Below are 17,148 nucleotides of genomic sequence, written 5' to 3'. Positions count from 1 at the left end.
TAGTTGAAGGTCTTGGGATTTATGTTTATTAGATCTCTTATGTATTTAGATCCATCTTATTGGTTAACATGAATGGCAATAGGATGTTCTATTCAACTTACATTCACAACCAATGAATCATTACTTAATCTGTTACATTGGCTTTTCATTGTATACTAGCTAGAAAAGCTCATGAACCTGCAACTTCGAAGAATTACAAAGCCTGCGATGATAAAAAACCATGAGATTGCCATACACACCTAGCAATTCTACCATGAAGGAGGTAGTTCGCATAGGCAGCGCAAGCCACATATTTGGATTAATGCCCGCAAGTGGACGTAAATGCGACGGGAAGTAAGAGGAAGACAGCAAGGTAGGCGCCAGCGGGTCGTCCTACTCGGAGACACGGTGAGATCGGCTCGTACGGGCTTCCAGACAACCTCGACCAAAAGAATCGACGCTATCATCCCTGTCGAGTGGACTTGAGATCCGTTTGGCCTGCCACCGTGATGCCAATGCGCGACGAGCGAGAGGTGCAGAAGGAGTCACACGCCCGACAGCGATATCCGGATCCTGAGGGGGATGGGACACAGAATATACCTAGTTAGTGGGGTGGGAGGGGACGATGATGGGTGTCCACAGTGGACCTTTCTCCTCCTTCCCACGCTTTATGGAGTAGCTCCCACTTTGAGGCTTCAATCATAGAGCACCAACAGAAGGCCCCTTTGGCCTTTCAATGAGCTCATGATACCCAGATGAACAATAGAATGGTATAATGTTGGTGTGTTATATGAGCACAACAAAAATCTGCCCAAGTAGTCTCGTAGCCATCGTTTCTTGCCACTCCTTTTTTCCCCATTTCTTTTTCTTTTCTTCTTTCTTTTAATCAACTTATGCTGTTCCTTTGACAATGGCAACAAGAGTCCTACCTATAGGTTTTGTAATCATCTTAATAGGCCACCCATTTAACTGGTAGAGCACAACTCTCTCTCTCTCTCTCTCTCTCTCTCTCTCTCTCTCTCATCTCTCAAATGAAGGGAATCAGTATGAGACTATCTTGGGATCGATTGAAGGAAATCTCTCCTTTGGCAGCAATCCTTGACCTGCTTTCTACCTATACTTCAGGTGGGCTATGCATGTAGGACTGGACAAGTTCCCCCCCCCCCCCCCCCCCCCCCCCCCCCCCCCTCCACGCAAATATCTTATGATATATTTACAGCTTATCTCAATTGAAGGAACTGATATGAGGAAAGGTTGGGACTGGGGATCTCGATGAGCGTCTCTCCTTGACAACCATCTTATCTTCTGCACTTCAGGTAAGCTTCTGTACGTTCAAGTCTAAAAGATCTCTCTCTATCATGCACGCTGGCTCGCTCGCTCCCACACACAGCAACTTTTTCTTTTCCTTCAAAACTCTCACAGCTACTTCATGTTTCAGTTACTTTGCCAGTTCTCAACAGTACTTCTTTTCTCTTTTTATCTGTGTATATTTAAGTTATATTATGCCTCATGTTTTTGTTTAATTTTGTTGTCATCGCTGCTGCTGGTGGTGGTATTGGAAGGCTATGAAATTATAGGCTGTTATTTACCATATGACAAATTTTCTGGCTGTCAAACAGCAGCCCTGCCATCCATGCGATCGATGTGGTTGTCATACCATAACAACCACTTAATCTTTCTTTCCTTCGCTTTTTAGGCAAAATTCTCAGCCTACTCACATATTGGTGTTTCCAAACTCAGATGAACCAACTTTGTTTTGCTGATCATCTGCCTGTTGGAAACCCTAACAAGTTTTTTCTTATGTCCATGTCTCTGAGAGAGACATCAGATATGAAGTCTCTGCAAGCAAATAGCATGGTGTAAATAGCTACTTATATAGATTTTGTGTCCATCAGCGGACATACCATCTTTCAGTGGACCAGTTGATCAGGTTGTCCCAACTGGTTTCCTCTGAGCTTAAATTAATGGACCAGTGCATCCCAGGTATATATGTTCCTCAGTGTAGATGAAGATCTGAGATGGTCGGTATGATAACAATCTGCACATCTCTTCTAGATAAGGATTCATTAGGTGGGTGATCTAGATAGAGGAAAGTAGAATCTGCTTTCTATTTCTGGAGTTTTCAATTTTTGATTTCCAATTATCCAGTCTTAATTTTAAAATTATATTCATTCATCATGAACATATAGACAGGACAAGGTTGAGAATACTCTAAATTTGGTGTTTATTAAGCGTATTTTTGAACAGATCATGAAGATTTTTCGTTCTTTTTCTCCCCCCATTTTTAAACTTAAAATTGTAATGCCTATATTTGATTAGCAATACCAACTTCCATGAGCAAGCATGCTCTGGAGCACAATAGATTTTAATCCCAAATCTTTGAACTTGAAAGTAACTCACAGATCTTTTTTCCTTTTTTAAAAAAAGAAAAGGCAATAGGTTTTGCTAGGGTACCCTTTTTATAATTTTTTACGTTAGAAGATATCTAAACTATTCAATAGATTATGATATTTAGAATATTTTATTCTTAACAGAGTAGCAGCATGGTAGCTATATGTCACCAACCTCTCCACTTTTTCACCATCTTTTGAAAAAAAGTATTTTATTTATTTTCTATTCTGACTTGACCGAACCAAGTCAGAGGAAAGTTGGCCCATCCTCGCTTTTGTTATTATCTTTTCAAAAGAAATATTTTAATATTTTTGTTCTGAAAGCCGATTCTTCCTCGGAGGCTGTGCGCGGTGGCAGCGGCGGCGGCAGCCAAGAGGGAGGAGAGGAGGGAGTGGAGGTGGTGGAGGAGAAGGCAGGCGAGATGATGGAGGTAGCTAGCCTTACAGCTGGAAACACCGATTTGGTGGAGCTGGGGGGAGGTGAGGGCAAGGATGGCGTTGGAGACGGCGCCATGCTCACCACCGTCGAGGGGGAGAGGCGATCCCTTGACCGGAGGGGAGGATGACGCGGAAGATAGGCATGACGAAGCTGGGAATAGGAGAACCGGCGGAGGGGACTTCAAATCGGCTCAGGGGCGATGGAGCTGGCGCCACCGTGGGCGAGGCAGCAGTGATAGGGAGGAAGTTGAGCGCGGCCGTCGTGGCCACCACGGTGACTAGGATATGAGGTGGTGGTGGTGGTGGTGGTGGTGGTGGTGCAGGAGAAGAGCTCCAGCGGCAGCCAGGATGGCTTGACTCCAGAGAGCTCCTAGGTCTCTTTCCATCGCACCTCCGCTCCCTCTCCCTCCCTGAGAAGACCCTCCTCCTTGCTTGCCTCCTCCACTCCCTCCTCCCTCCCGCTCCGGTGCCGCTGTCGCCGCCCACCACCGTCTACACCTCTGGGACCAGGGTAGGGTATCAGGGCTAGGGGTCGAAGGGCTTCCAAAATGCCCCTGACGTTCAAAGAATTTAGCGCACCATCTACCATTTTTCAATTCCAAAAAGCCCTTGAAGTTCAAAATAGTTACAGCACTAGCCGTGCATATGATCGGCCAGAATCATATGCCGTCCACGTTAAATGAAAAAGGATTAAAAAGCCTCCTCCACTTTTTTCTTATTATTTATTTATTTATTTCTAGCATGAGTGCTACCGCAAAAAAAAAAAAAAAAAATATATATATATATATATATAGGACTCGTTTGGTTCGCAGAAAAAGAAAAGAAAAAAGTGTGGTCAACGAAAAAGTAATGAGATGCCTCTTATTTGGTTGGAGTTTTTAAAGGAGAGGGACGAGAAAGTTATATTCCCATGAGAATATGATTGCCACATTTCATGGGAAAATCTTTCCCATGAGAAACATGAGAAAGTTACTTTCCCATTAGGCGGAAATAACTTTATTTTTACTTTTTCCCAAAAAGACCCTTCAGCATTAAAGAATTATTAAAGAGGCATTAAAGACCTAATTTTTATTAAGGGCATAATAGGAATTATACGTAACTTTTCCATGAAAGTGGATGGCGAACCAAACATAAGCACTTTGTAAATTTATCACTTTTTCATTGTCAATCAAACATGTCAAAAGTACTTTCCTAGGCATCCTCTTCCTGCAAATTTATTTTCCAAAAATCATATTCCTAAGAGGAAAAATGCTTTCCACAAACCAAACGAGCCCATAAGGTGATATAGAGATGAAGGCATTGTTAGGCCGTATCCACAGAACATCTTCTAAATGATAAACAGTAAAAGAAGCAATCTAATTTGCCGTTCTGTTCGTCTTTCGGTATACATGAGTAATCTTTTGAAGTACTGTTAACCGGCAAGTCGAGCAGCTCAAATTGCCTCTCCGGTGAACCAAGTTGGTTCCAGCTCATGTCAGCATGGTCTCATCTGCGGAAAGGCCATTTGATACTGGGAGGGGCACTATTTTGCATGAGGGGAATGGGGACCCAAGAGGTGAGAAGGTGATGATGGGATCCTCGTGGGATGAGAGCTGGGTTATGTACTATTCCATCCCAAAGTAACACAATACCAAGTGGCATGGGGTCTGCTCTCTCTAAACCCCACCACTGGCATCTAAATCTAGCTTTGAAGAAAACTTTTCCGTCCTCATTCTTTTATCTCTGGCTGAATCATTTAACACGAGCTCATATGATGATGGGCTCCTTTTCTTTTCATATGTTCATCTTTTTTAGTTGGGGTTGGGTAAATGATGGGCTTTCTCAAGACAGCAATGCTTCAAGGTCCCATCTGGTTTTTTATATTGCCTTTGGCCTTTTCCTCCTAGCAGTAAAATGACATGTAGAGAGCTAACCACGACATACCTATATATAGGGGACCCCAAAACTCCTCAAAATCCTTATCTTTAGATTTTGTCTGCAAAAAAGTATCTCACATAATAAGGTTAAAACAAGGCAGCCTCTGTCACTGATGTAGCCAACATGATGTTAATTCTTATACGGGTGATGGTTAGGTTGTCTGGGCCACAATTCCAGTCACACCTCACTAAAGGTTGGGTGGTGGGTCTAATTATCCCCTTTTTTTTTTTGTTTTGATAAAGGGTCCAACTATCTTTGAAGAGGTGACATGATATCACCGAAGGTTGGGTGGTGGATCCAATTCCAAATCCCTGATATCTCGAATTTTGTCGTAAGGAACCGGTAATTGTTGGAGTATAACTTTGTGGCTTTTATGTTGAAACAGATTTTCTTGTTAACAAAAATAGGAACGCATGAGCTGATTAGATTTCTAGTTGTAACAATCCAGTACCTCATCCAAAATAGCTAGTCAGAAGATATTTTTTTTGAGGTCCCTTAATTTCCAAGATCTATCCAGTGAATAACTAATGTAGAACTAAACACACGCCCGTACAAATCCTCACTTCACATATTTTTTTTCATTTAAGCCCTGACGTTCTCATCAGGATAAATGTTAAAATAAATTCTAATCTAATCACAAACATCACAAGCACCATGATCGGTCTATGGTCAGCCCCAATGAATTCGTACTGCAGTGTCCTCTAGTCTACATAGGTTATGGACTGATACCCATTAAACATAGAGAGCAGCAAGGGAGAATAATTTTTCAGGGATGGTGTAAACGCTTCTCTTTTTTTAATATCATTAATCCAGTTTTACCAGTCCGCTGCTAATAAAAAAAATAGAATTTGGTAGCTTTTAGATAAAAAGTTTTTTAGAATTGGGATTTTATGCCGAAATAAAGAAAGAGCAAATGCTATGAGGACAAAGTCATCCCTCTCCCTTAGCAAAAAAAAAAAAAAAAAAAGTGTCATCCCTCTCCCTTTTTCTTTTTGGAGAAAATATTTAATTCTTCTGATTTAAGGGAGGTAAAAAAAATCACCCAGAAACTATTGAAGAGATGAAGCTGCCTTTATCATCATCCAAACTCTTGAGAAACCCTAGCAACTCTTTTTGATGGTAGAGCAATGACTAATCATTAAAAAGACTACCCTTGTATGCAGTACTTGCAGCAGTGGACTTCTTGTTAATGAAAATCTTGGAGTTGTGCTTCTTCTAGTATACCCATGAGATCACTGCGACTGGTATGAAGATAGCTGATTGCAAATCCTTTGTGATGTATTCCATTCTCCAAGTAGAACAGGGTGGTCCAAAGCCTTGTCAGTAGGTTGTTGAACTCCCAGTTTGCTGACAGAGCATATTCCATATCTCATGGCAAATAGGCATTTGACAATAGGTACTTCCCTCGATTTGTGTTTAGATTATCTCTGGAAGTCAGTTTGGAGGTATCCCTCTAGAGGCATCAAGAGCAATCCAGGTATCAATTTGGCCACCTGACAGTGAACGAATAATATCTGGTGCCAATCAAGCTTGGATTCCTGGAGGAAGTATCCCTCTAGAGGCATCAACAGCAATCCAGGCATCAATTTGGCCACCGGACAGTGAACGAATAATATCTGGTGCCAATCAAGCTTGGATTCCTGGAGCCCAGCTGCACAACACCGAAGGAAATTATCGTATCACTTACCGCTCTCCTTTTGGGAGCATCCCGGAGGCCTCTTTCCTTCCAACAAAGCAGTGACATAGGAAAAATTAAAGAAGGCTCTGGCTTCAATGTTCATTGGAAGATAAGCATAAGCTCTAGTAGGTCTCCCCCTAACCACCATTGTTTATTTATGTACAGGCTGGGATGAAGCTCAAGTAGTGTCCTACCCCTCTACAATAGAAACAAACAAGCCCTTTCCTACGAGTGTTCTGATGATGACCTACTTCCCCTGTTTCTAAAGGAGTGTCTTTGCCACCAAGTAACAGGACGAGAGAAGCCCGGCCAAAGGGTAGACGAGGGGTAGGAACAATGGGTAAATGCGCTACTACGGTTTACAGGTCGCCTTTGATATCCAGGTTTGGAGATTCTGTTAGGGTGAATGAAGGCAGGATGGGTGTTGGCTTGGTAGAGGAAGAAAATGGAAAAGAGAGGTTTGGGGGCATACTTCACTGTACCAGCTTGAACTAGACGGACGGACGGACCGTACTATATCGGTTCGGTATCGGTATCCAGTATAGATGGCGTACCGAATATCGGCAATACCGAAAAAACTCCATACTGTACCGTATCGATATAGTTATTACTGTGGCATTGGTATGAATTCGGTACCGAAACAGCAAATCTTGATCTGGGGTGCTCCTGACACCGGCGCAGAACAAAGGTGGCTAGAAGGTGTTAAGAGTCAAGAGTGGTTAGAGCCAGCTACAAGGCAGCAACTCGAGCTCCTGCACTTCCTTTGTTGCCGATGGTAACAGCATTAGCTACTGTCAGAATAGTTATACTTCATATTTCCATACATCCCATATTTGTCGGTCCCTACAGACCTCTCCAACCTCTTCCTATTCCCCTCTCCATTGCCCCGAGAGCGAACTCGTCAAACATCTAAGTTTTGACAAACTGAATGGGCGAACAAAGGGTCCAATGCACCTTTTTATGCCGGTACAGGAGATTGTGTTTGCAGTCAAGTGCATATTTTTTTCAGAAATAGTATGACAACCAGTACCTTTTTTCCTCCATATCTCTGCATCTATACTGCAACAACAGATGATGGAGAACTAACATGTTAACCAATCATGCCTTGATGCCAGGTTTAACGACAACAAAGGAAGATAAGGTCAGTTATTGACAGTAAGAAAGCTTATGTCATTCTTAGGAGGAAAGATAAGCTGTAAAGATGAAGTACATGAAACTTGGAACAAAGCCAGACACTTTCTACACAGAAGAAGCCGTAAGGTATACGATGCTTCATTACCAAATGAGATTAATTTGTAACCGCAGGAATGGATTGGTTTTTTTATTTTATTCAACGAGTAATAAATCAAAGAAATTGGTTAAAAGAATATAACTTCTATTTAAAAATCTTTAATTACAAGCTGATTAGGAATATTCATTTACTGTACAGAGAATTACATTTATATACAATTGCTTAAAAAAAATCTATACTTGTATTGCAGATCAGTGCTGTCGGATGTACCAACTGACATTATCATACACATTAACAGCACGAAATACCTATTGCATAAGGTACCTCTCTCTCTCTCTCTCTCAGACACAAACACACATTCGCAGTATCATTGTTTCAGGATCAAGACCATATTGACAAGGGTATTTGAACTTCAATATTTGGAGACATTTGAACTTCGAGGCAAGAAAACTATAGAGAAAAAAAAAAAGAATAGTGGCATTATTAATATATTTTGTAAAAGATCGTTCCAATTGGTTGTCAGGTGTCTCCACATTTCAAGCTTAATAACGAGCATGATCGTACGATCATCATCAACATCTAAGTATCTACTTTAAGCCCTTATGAGTGGATAATGAATCTCTAGGACTGCAGAGGTTAACGTTTAACATAAAACTAACGTTTGTTTTTTTTTATTCTGCCTAATCTAGCATACAACTCGAGTACAAGACCCCATCGATGCGCGCATTATAACAAGATCAGCAATGTTGTTATGTTTCAATTACTTCAAAGCTTTTGATTTCAGGGTCTTTTGAACTGTAGTTTCCGCTTCTCCTGAAGTGTGGCCTCCTACAACGCCTTTGCTCCGACGCTGAGGACGATTCCGACCAACCCATTCCCATAGCTCTTCACGATGTGCCTGGGGGGGAAGAAGCATTTGAGCTCTGCGCGAAGTTCTGTTACGGAATCACCATCAATCTCAGCGCCCACAACTTCGCGCAGGCAGTCTCTGCAGCCAGGTTCCTACGGATGACCGAGTCAGTGGCCAAGGGAAATGTCATTGCGAAGCTCGAGTCGTTCTTCCAATCGTGCGTCCTCCGGGGCTGGAAGGACCCAATTGCAACGCTCCAGTCTGTAGGGAAGCTGTCAGGTTGGTTGGATAATCCTAGGATTGTGCAACCATGCATGGATGTCATCATTGAAAAAATCCTTGCAGACCCATCAAAGGTTTGGTTACTTTCACAGTCCAGGTTCTTTCCTTCTTCTTCATCAATATATGGTTCGCTATTAGGAACTTAGCTTTGCAGGGGCATTACATGCTATCTAGAGCTAGCAGTCTTCTATGTGACGCCACAGGACTTAACCAGCAGCCTAGTTGATACCTTCTAAAGATCCCAATTAATGCACCACTGCATGTAACTAGTTGGTCATATATTTTCTTGTCCAGGTTACGTGGTCCTTCACATACACCAGGCCAGGCTACACCAAGAAGGATCGCCGTTCTGTCCCCAAGGACTGGTGGACTGAGGATGTTTCCGAGCTCGAGCTCGACCTCTTCCGATCGATAATCTCCACCGTCAGGGTAACAAAGAAGCTCCCTCCGGCACTCATCGGAGAAGCTCTCCATGTCTATGCATGCAAGCACCTCCCAGACCCAATGGAGGGCCAAGGCGTAGCTCAAAGCTCCACTGTTCGAACCGGAGAAACCCTAGCCAAGGGCAAGCGCGTGCTGGAGTCCATCGTCAGCATGATTCCCAGTGAACCAGGTTCGGTCTCTGTCGGGTTCTTGTTAAGGTTGCTGAAAGTTGCCAACTATGTTGGGGCTTCGCCGTCGACCAAAGCCGAGCTAGTTAGGCGATCAGGCCGGCAGTTGGATGAAGCAACAGCGAGCGACCTGCTCATTCCACTGCCTTCAAACCCACAGGAGTATGATGTTGGTGCAGTGGAAGCGGTATTAGAGAATTTCCTGGTTCAACTTCGCCGACCCATGCCTCCAGAAGAGAGTAGGAGGATGCTCGGGTCAATGGCGAGGGTCGCAAACATCTTCGACTCCTACTTGCAAGTCATTGCGCAAGACACTGACTTCCCAGTGTCAAAATTCTGTGATCTTGCAGGGTCCCTGCCAGAAATGGCACGACAAGAGCACGACGGGCTCTATCGAGCCATTGATACTTACCTTGAGGTAATAATACTTTCAACACTAGTTAATTTGATCACATATGAAAAGAGATTTTCTTATGAATTCCAGAAGGCGAATCTAAAATCAAGGTATTTGGCATGAGGAAAGCAGAACATTAAGAAGCCAATATAAGTAGACAAAAAACACAACGACACTACTGCCCCCAACTTTCTAGAGATGACACTGGTGGGTTTTTAATTTCCACATCAACAAAAAAAAAAGACACTGGTGGTTGTTCCAACCAGTCAATTTCTGAAAGTAGGAGTTGAATATGAAAACTTGGCAACTTGAATTGCTTCGTTTACTTACATTCTGAGTGTTTGGAACTTGGATGTAGTTTCTAGTATGCCTTAACTCTAAATTGATCTCCTTAGGAGCACCCAGACTTGAGCAAGGCAGAGAGGAAGCGGCTCTGCCGGATGATCAACTGCCAAAAGCTGTCCCCTGCTGCACGCTCGCATGCAATAGAAAACGACCGCCTGCCCTTGCGCACGATCGTGCACCTCCTGTTTGTAGAACAGGAGAGGGTGGGCAGCGCCGGCAGGAACCAAGGGGCTCCTCCCGTTCGATCATCGAATGAGGTCTCGGCCGCAAGGGTCGCTCAAGATGACAGTAGAAGGCTGAGACAGGGATCAGAAGAAGGGCTTCAACACAGAGGAGAGCCAGTACAAGGTGGTGGAAGGATCAAGAGTGTAGAGATGCTGAGGATGGGGAGATCGACATCAGAGTCTAGAATGACCAGGAAGGACAAGGAGAGAGCAGTGGAGAAAGGGGAAGGATCCGGGAGCAAGATCAGACTCAACCAATAAAGCTAAAGAAGGGATAAAAAATATGATGATGATATTAGCATCGCATCCCCTCTCCACCCCAGCAATAAAAAGGGGTGAAAAGGAGAGACAGGGGGAGGGGGGATCGAGTTTGTAATACCTAGTCTGTTAATACTCGCAAAGATATTCATGATTTTTTTTTTTTTATTTTCCAATTCTTTTTGGATCTAGAGACCATGAAGAATTTGTTTGGGAGGTAAATTTTGTAATTATTTGAGTGAGCAAGGGATGATCGATCATTTAACCTTGAAATGTCTTGCACAAGTCAGGAGGGATATTTGAACTTCTACTTTGTCCAAAGTACTCCTCCAGGATTATCATAGAGGATCTCCAAGACTCCAAGAAAAGCTACCATAGAAGATATAAAACAGAAAGAATCCAAGTGCAACAGATCAAGTTGCTTGCAGGCAGCGCAGCTGTAAATAGGTTGGACTAAGGTGGGATCCATGGTATATCTTTATCCAAAGTCAACAAGACAAATTGAGTTTTGATTCAAATTTGAGATCACCAAAAATGAGTAAGCTCCAAACACAAATCAATCCAGATTAATAGTCAGATGCAAGCTCAGATTTAAGTTTTTGTGGAGTTCGATTCAGCACTTAATTTTATTTTATGTTTCTTCATGCTATTGCTCTTCTATTTTTATTCTCCTTCTATTATCTAATAAGAGGATTGTTCTGGTGCACTTTAGGGAAGTCGCATGGCACTACGCTTTTAAAATACAGATAAGGATTCCATGCCACCTGGTCTCCTAATTTTGTTCCCGATGAACATTTATTCTTACCAGCAACAACAATTAATTTTTATGTCAGCAATAGAAGCCCAAGTTCATGGCATTGCTGATCTTGTAGAGGTCGAAAATATCAAATTCATCTAGTTAAAAGTATAAGAGAAAATACGTAATTAAGTTGGCGGGGGTGTTATTTTAAGAAAAAATCTAAAAAGTTAGAGTATACAAAGAGAAGGAAATGACGGCCCGTAAAGGTTACATAATGGGAAGATGGAAACCTTGAGTCACAACAATCAGGAAACATGGTAACAAAAACATAACCATGTAGAAGCTGCAAGGGAAATGACAAAACCATCAAGAACCAAGTTTGCACTGGTTTCTCACATACGTCTCTTCTATTTACTCCATGAACCAAGCAAATAAGTTTGTCTTGCTAGATAGCAAAAGTAGAGAGTGCGACAGCAAAGCGCATAAGAAAAAAGCAAGTTCTATTACTAGAGCTAAAAAAAATGGGTATAAACTTTACACGATGCTTTGATTTGGTGTAAAATTAGAAAATGGACCATAATGTGAAAACCATCCACCGAGTTGGTTTGAAGAACAACTGTGTAACCACATATATATAACCGAAGGGCTACCTATGGGTAGTGTTTAACCCAGATGATCAGTAAAAGGTAATGCATGTAGAATAAAATTTAGGAATTCACGTGGTTAAGTAAAACCCCACAACCCCTGGGAGTTGAATCATATAGTGAAATAAGTGTTCGAAAATAGTATGTTATCCCTGATACTGTGCCTAATTATATTGCATTCTTGGCTACAACAATCTTGGCTGTGATGGTCTGCTAAACACCCAAGAACCCTAGACTGCAAATGAATGAACAGATTTGGGCCTAGTAAAGGTACAAGGAAAATTTTAAATTAGCCTGATTCTGTCAAATCCTATAGCAGTACATAAATTCACCCCCCCCCCCCCCCCCCCCCCCCCCCCCCAAAAAAAAAAAAAAAAAAAACTGCAGAGGCTCAAGCATTTAGCCATATAGCTAAAATAGTTACGAAGCCTATGAAGCCAAATACAGATATGAAAACACAAAATTACCCATGAAAGGGAATTATTCTATTATGTCATTTTTAATCAGCAGCTTTCTGGTCATCAATGTCCAAGCGATGTGGCACAAGATCTCTGAAGTGATAATACAGTGCAACCTAATAGTATAAGAAAAAAATCTGTCATCAAATCTGTCTAAAATGTGCATAAGAATATGCTTAGGCTTCAAAATCAAGGAAATCATAGACAAAAAGATAAGTCTTTCTTTTTAATAAAAAGAATATAGAAATCCAGAATCAAAAAAATTCTATTACTGGAATTCAGTGGAGTAAATCTCATTGAATTAGCCAGTCATTTTAACATGGATCTGGAGACCAATGAACTTTCAAAGTTTTTTGAGGAATAATGAACTTACAGAGGTTATGGAAGGACTCGGTTGTATGATTTGCATGTGATTCAGTACCAAATGGTATTCCAACTGATGAATTGTTCTTTTGTAGAAAAAAACAACATTACACCTCTGCTGCATGTCAACTATGAAGCTGCTGCAGTAGCTTCATCTGGCTTCATTAAGTAGAAGAGATCCAAGACATCAGCATGGTTACGAACACATCCCGGAGATTTAGAAAGTATACCATGTGCCACCTGATGCCTCCCTGCCTTGAGCAATTCTTCAAACATATGCAGGTACACTGTTTTTGAAGGGAATTCCTTCACAGTCATTGCCTTCAAAAAGCTCAAGGCATCATCCACAGTTCCGGACTTGGATATATAGCCAATGAATGGGTCAATAAAAGGAGGATACCCATGGGTTTTCATCAACCCCAGAAGACTGCAAGCTTCTTTGATATATCCTTGACTTATCAGACTTTCAATCAGAAAGTTGTATGTGGTGTGCCAAGGCTCTACATTCTTTTTAGTGACCAAATCCTTAAGTATCTTGTATGCATCTTTTGCTCTGTCTTTCTGGTAAAACCCATTCACCAAAACTTCAATGGCACAACCAACATTCTCACCATCCTTTCTTTCTATCATCTTATAGAAACACTGCAATGCCTTATCTAACTCGCCAGCCAGAGAATGTTTTTGAACTAAAGATGCCCATGTCTTTGGATCCAAACTATACCCGAATTTTTCCCCATTATCTAAATACTCGAGCGCATCATCGAATCTCCCACTATTGACAAGTCCAACCACAACCCGATCATGCACGGAACTGTCTGCTACAAAGCCTCCTTCTTCCATGGCCTTCAAGATCTTATCACACTCTCCTAGTTTACCAACGCTACTCAGTGATTTAAGTACTGTACCAAGAACCGATCCTTCCATAGAATTTCCGGCATTTATAAAAGTGCGAACAACCCTAGTAATCAAATTCAATTCTGGGTCTTTACTTACCACTATTTTTCTCAACAATAATATGAAATCCCGAGGTGAAGGCTTCTCTGAACTGTCCAGCACAAACGCATAAAGGTTCACGGCCTCTGCACTCATTTTCCTCTCTAGAAACCTTTCCAACACCTTGATATATGTTTCTGGCTCCAATTGATATCTGCCATTTCTGATCTTATGAAGAACATCACAAAACTCCTCGACACAATCTTCTCGACCCAGAACCCTGGCCATCGCATTGTAAACTCTACCATCGATTTTAAAAGATCCATCTTCCTCAACCCATCGGAAAAACCTTAAAGCCTTCTTAGGATATGAGCTAATCCTTTCCAAGACTGCAACGACCAAATCAGATGACAAACTTACACCCAAGTCTTCTAGTTTCTTTTGAATGATTTCACTTGATTCATCCTCTTGTCTCAAAATCTTGCAAATTTGAGAACACATTCTCCCAACTACATTCTCGTGGGAATTCAAGAAACATATTTCCTTCAACAAATTGAAATCCTTCTCCATTTCCTTCTCTTTGAAACTCTCTGAGACTTTCAAGTAGGCGTCTTTTGATAAACCGAACCCTTTTTTCTTCATGATTTCAACAAAAGCCCAAAATTCCTCTGACCGGCCCTTCGTGCCCAAGATCTCAAGCATTAAATTATATGACCTCGAGTTCAACCTGACAGTACCTCTCTCCGAAACCCAATCAAAGAACCTCCGAGCGATCTCAGGGCTCCCTTCGAGATCCCAGAGCACCAGGTTCACAGTCTCTTGGTCCAGCGAGAGATTGAGGGACTCTAATTCAGCCTTGATCTCATCAGAACCGATAGGCTTCGAAAAGATCTCCGTCACGAGGGCGTGATTATGGTCCTTGCGATCGATAGCCGGCTTCGACGAGAAATAGCGGTCTCTAGGGTTTCCAAGAGTATGCCGGCCGAGAAACGGAGCAAGAAAGGTAGCATTTTGGGGTTCCGGAGCTCTCACCTGGAGATTTAGGAATCCAATTCTCGAGCTTTGAGCAGAGATCCGAGAAAAGCTCCGGAGACACAGTGCCTTCCACCCGTTCCTCATCTTGCTGTGTTTCAGGCGTTCTATCCGTTGCAGGCGTTGGGATTTAAGATTAGGGTTCCAGAGAATCTGAGATGAGTTAGGTTTAGGGTTTGGAAAGGGTTTAAGCGCCATGACAGCTCGGCGGCCGATCTTTTATATATATATAGTATCTTTCGCGCAATTGAAGTTCACCTTTTTCTTTCTTTTTCTTTTCTTTTTTTTTTTTTTTTTTTTTTTTTTTTTTTTTTTTTTTTTTTTTTTTTTTTTTTTGGTGAAAACGGCAATTCATATTACTCTAACTTGAGTACATCCAGCCATATCAAAAGAAAGTAAAGATAACAACGGAGTGGGACTATCAGCTGCTGAAGTCCAAAGAAACTCTCCGGAATGCCTAGCTACGTAAGAGGCGACCCAGTCAGCAGCTCTGTTCGCCTCCCGATACACATGTGTAACATGAAAATCACCCATCTCCTGAGCCAACCTCCTAGTCTCACGAATGAGTGGATGACCATCACCGAACCTATCCACACCCTGGATCCAATCGATCACCACCGAAGAATCACCCTCTAGATGCACCCGGGCGGCGCCGAGGATCCTCCTCGCATAAGATAAGCCCTCCCAAGCAGCTCTCAGCTCTGCTCCAACAATAGTAAGCCCTGGGATGCGACGACCACCGGCGGCTATCAGTCTGCCCCTCTCGTCTCTGATCACAAAACCCACACCTCCGGAGACACCATCCACCGAGCAACTACCATCAAAATTCACCTTGAAATGACCAAGGGGTGGGGGTACCCAAGAAACAAGAGCGAACCTAGGCGCTGTTGTAATAACCCCAAAATATTTTTTTTATATAAAAAGGGATAGAATAGTCCTTTTCAATTAATATAAGGGGTAAAATAGGAAAGAATCAAAAGATAATGGCATAGTTGTAGATGCATTGAAGTGGTAAGGGTAAAATTGGAAGGAATCAAAAGTTAATGGCATAACGGTAGATATGTTGAAGTGTTAGGGGCAAAATGGGAATTTAATAATATTAAACAAAGGGTGAATAGTGTTTTGATGTGATTTAATTGGGGGGGGGGGGTTTGCTGTGGCTTTTAGATGGAAACCGAGAGAGAGTCACAGGGGAGTCTCAGACGGACAGAGAGGAAGAAAAAGAAGGAGAGGAAAGGAAAGGAAGAAAGGAAGAGGAAAGGAAAGGAAGAAAGGAAGAGGAAGGAGATCCCGGTTGCATTTCTAGCTGAAGGGAAAAACGTAGATCTCCTTCCCCTCTACGCAAGGACCTCGATTTCCAAAAAGAAAAAGGTAAATATCAATCCCTATCTAGTCTTTTGATGACATTAGGCTATACAAAGGGTGGATATAGTCTAGAGGGGTCGGATAAGGGTTGTAGAGGCGGTTAAAAGAGGAAGAATCGGATTTTGACAAATTTTTCCGGCACTACGGAAAAACTGTGCCGAAGTCCCAACTTCGGCAAATTATTTAGGGGGTCAAACGGCCTCCGATGATGATGCATGTTATCTCTTTGGAATCCTCTATGAGTGTAGAATGTTAGGTAAAAATTTCATCAAATTTGGAGTCTGAAAAATGGATCAAACCTGGGATGAAGTAACCGGCTGTCGGTCTGGGTTACTGTTCATCCGGGTGGAAAATAGGGGATTTCATGCTATAATAGGGTATTAAGCCTAGATCAAGCTAAAAGGGACCTTGTACTCATGCAAGGGAGTCCCTAATACACATAAATGGTGAGTTAATTAATTAAAAAAAAAAAAGAAAGAAAAGAAAAGATTTAGGGAACGGGGGAGTTGAATCAATTAAAGTTCCCTATATTATAATTGGCACGTAGATTATGACCTTGATACAAGACTAAATGTATTATAAATGCATGTCACAGTTGGGCAAGAAGTTAGGGAGCAAGAAGAAGAAGCCCCTACTGCCTACCATAAAGTTTTGGAGGCGTATCAGGGCTGTGCCAGATTGACAGGTGAGTGGGAATCATGTACTTTGCACCATGAGCATCCTTAATTCATTTTCATGAATGTCGCCAAGTGTGAATTGATTCCACTTGAGCATATTGATTGATATTGTAGTAGATTCCTCTATAATCTTGATTCTCCATGCTTGATTATTCTGTACATGCATTTGAGGGAACATTGAGAGGAATTACGAGGGGTTGATGAGTAATTAAATTGATTCCGAATTGTGAAATGATTTCTTTTGTAAATTGATTTTATTTCCTCTATTTTAAAGACTTGTGAGTCGTAGCTTGATTATACTCCTTTATGAGTAATTAAATTGGATCTGAATTGTGAAATG

The 17,148-nt window shown here is 41.9% G+C and overlaps 1 protein-coding gene and 1 pseudogene across 4 annotated transcripts; one reads left to right on the top strand and one right to left on the bottom strand.

The window, feature by feature from the left end:
• Positions 1 to 668: 668 nt before the first annotated feature.
• LOC103712841 (BTB/POZ domain-containing protein At5g47800-like) lies at positions 669 to 10,870 on the top strand. 3 transcript variants are annotated; one of them, XM_088716427.1, is made up of 7 exons: positions 669 to 1,104; positions 1,215 to 1,295; positions 7,518 to 7,662; positions 7,884 to 7,953; positions 8,435 to 8,839; positions 9,060 to 9,794; positions 10,176 to 10,870. In XM_088716427.1, exons 3-7 carry the CDS (start codon positions 7,604 to 7,606, stop codon positions 10,179 to 10,181), a joined length of 1,275 nt encoding a protein of 424 aa, XP_088572553.1. In that variant the 5' UTR covers positions 669 to 1,104; positions 1,215 to 1,295; positions 7,518 to 7,603; the 3' UTR covers positions 10,182 to 10,870. The 3 variants fall into 3 exon arrangements, with proteins under 3 accessions (XP_088572553.1, XP_017699711.1, XP_038982771.1); XM_017844222.4 differs by having other exon boundaries at positions 10,166 to 10,870; XM_039126843.2 differs by having other exon boundaries at positions 754 to 1,104; positions 1,199 to 1,295; positions 10,166 to 10,870.
• Positions 10,871 to 12,378: 1,508 nt separating this feature from the next.
• On the bottom strand, positions 12,379 to 15,021 carry LOC120110899 (pentatricopeptide repeat-containing protein At3g02490, mitochondrial pseudogene; annotated as a pseudogene). The gene is made up of 2 exons (XR_015975598.2): positions 12,812 to 15,021; positions 12,379 to 12,554 (listed from the first exon to the last, which is right to left on the bottom strand). The product of XR_015975598.2 is annotated as a pentatricopeptide repeat-containing protein At3g02490, mitochondrial pseudogene (transcript).
• Positions 15,022 to 17,148: the final 2,127 nt, after the last annotated feature.

This window comes from Phoenix dactylifera, chromosome 2 (genome assembly GCF_051530095.1).
Source record: "Phoenix dactylifera cultivar Ajwa chromosome 2, Ajwa_hap1_PhDact_Kaust_v1.1, whole genome shotgun sequence".
Lineage (NCBI taxonomy): Eukaryota > Viridiplantae > Streptophyta > Magnoliopsida > Arecales > Arecaceae > Phoenix > Phoenix dactylifera.
Note: the sequence above shows the minus strand (reverse complement) of the source record. Positions and strands in the feature narration are given on the sequence as shown.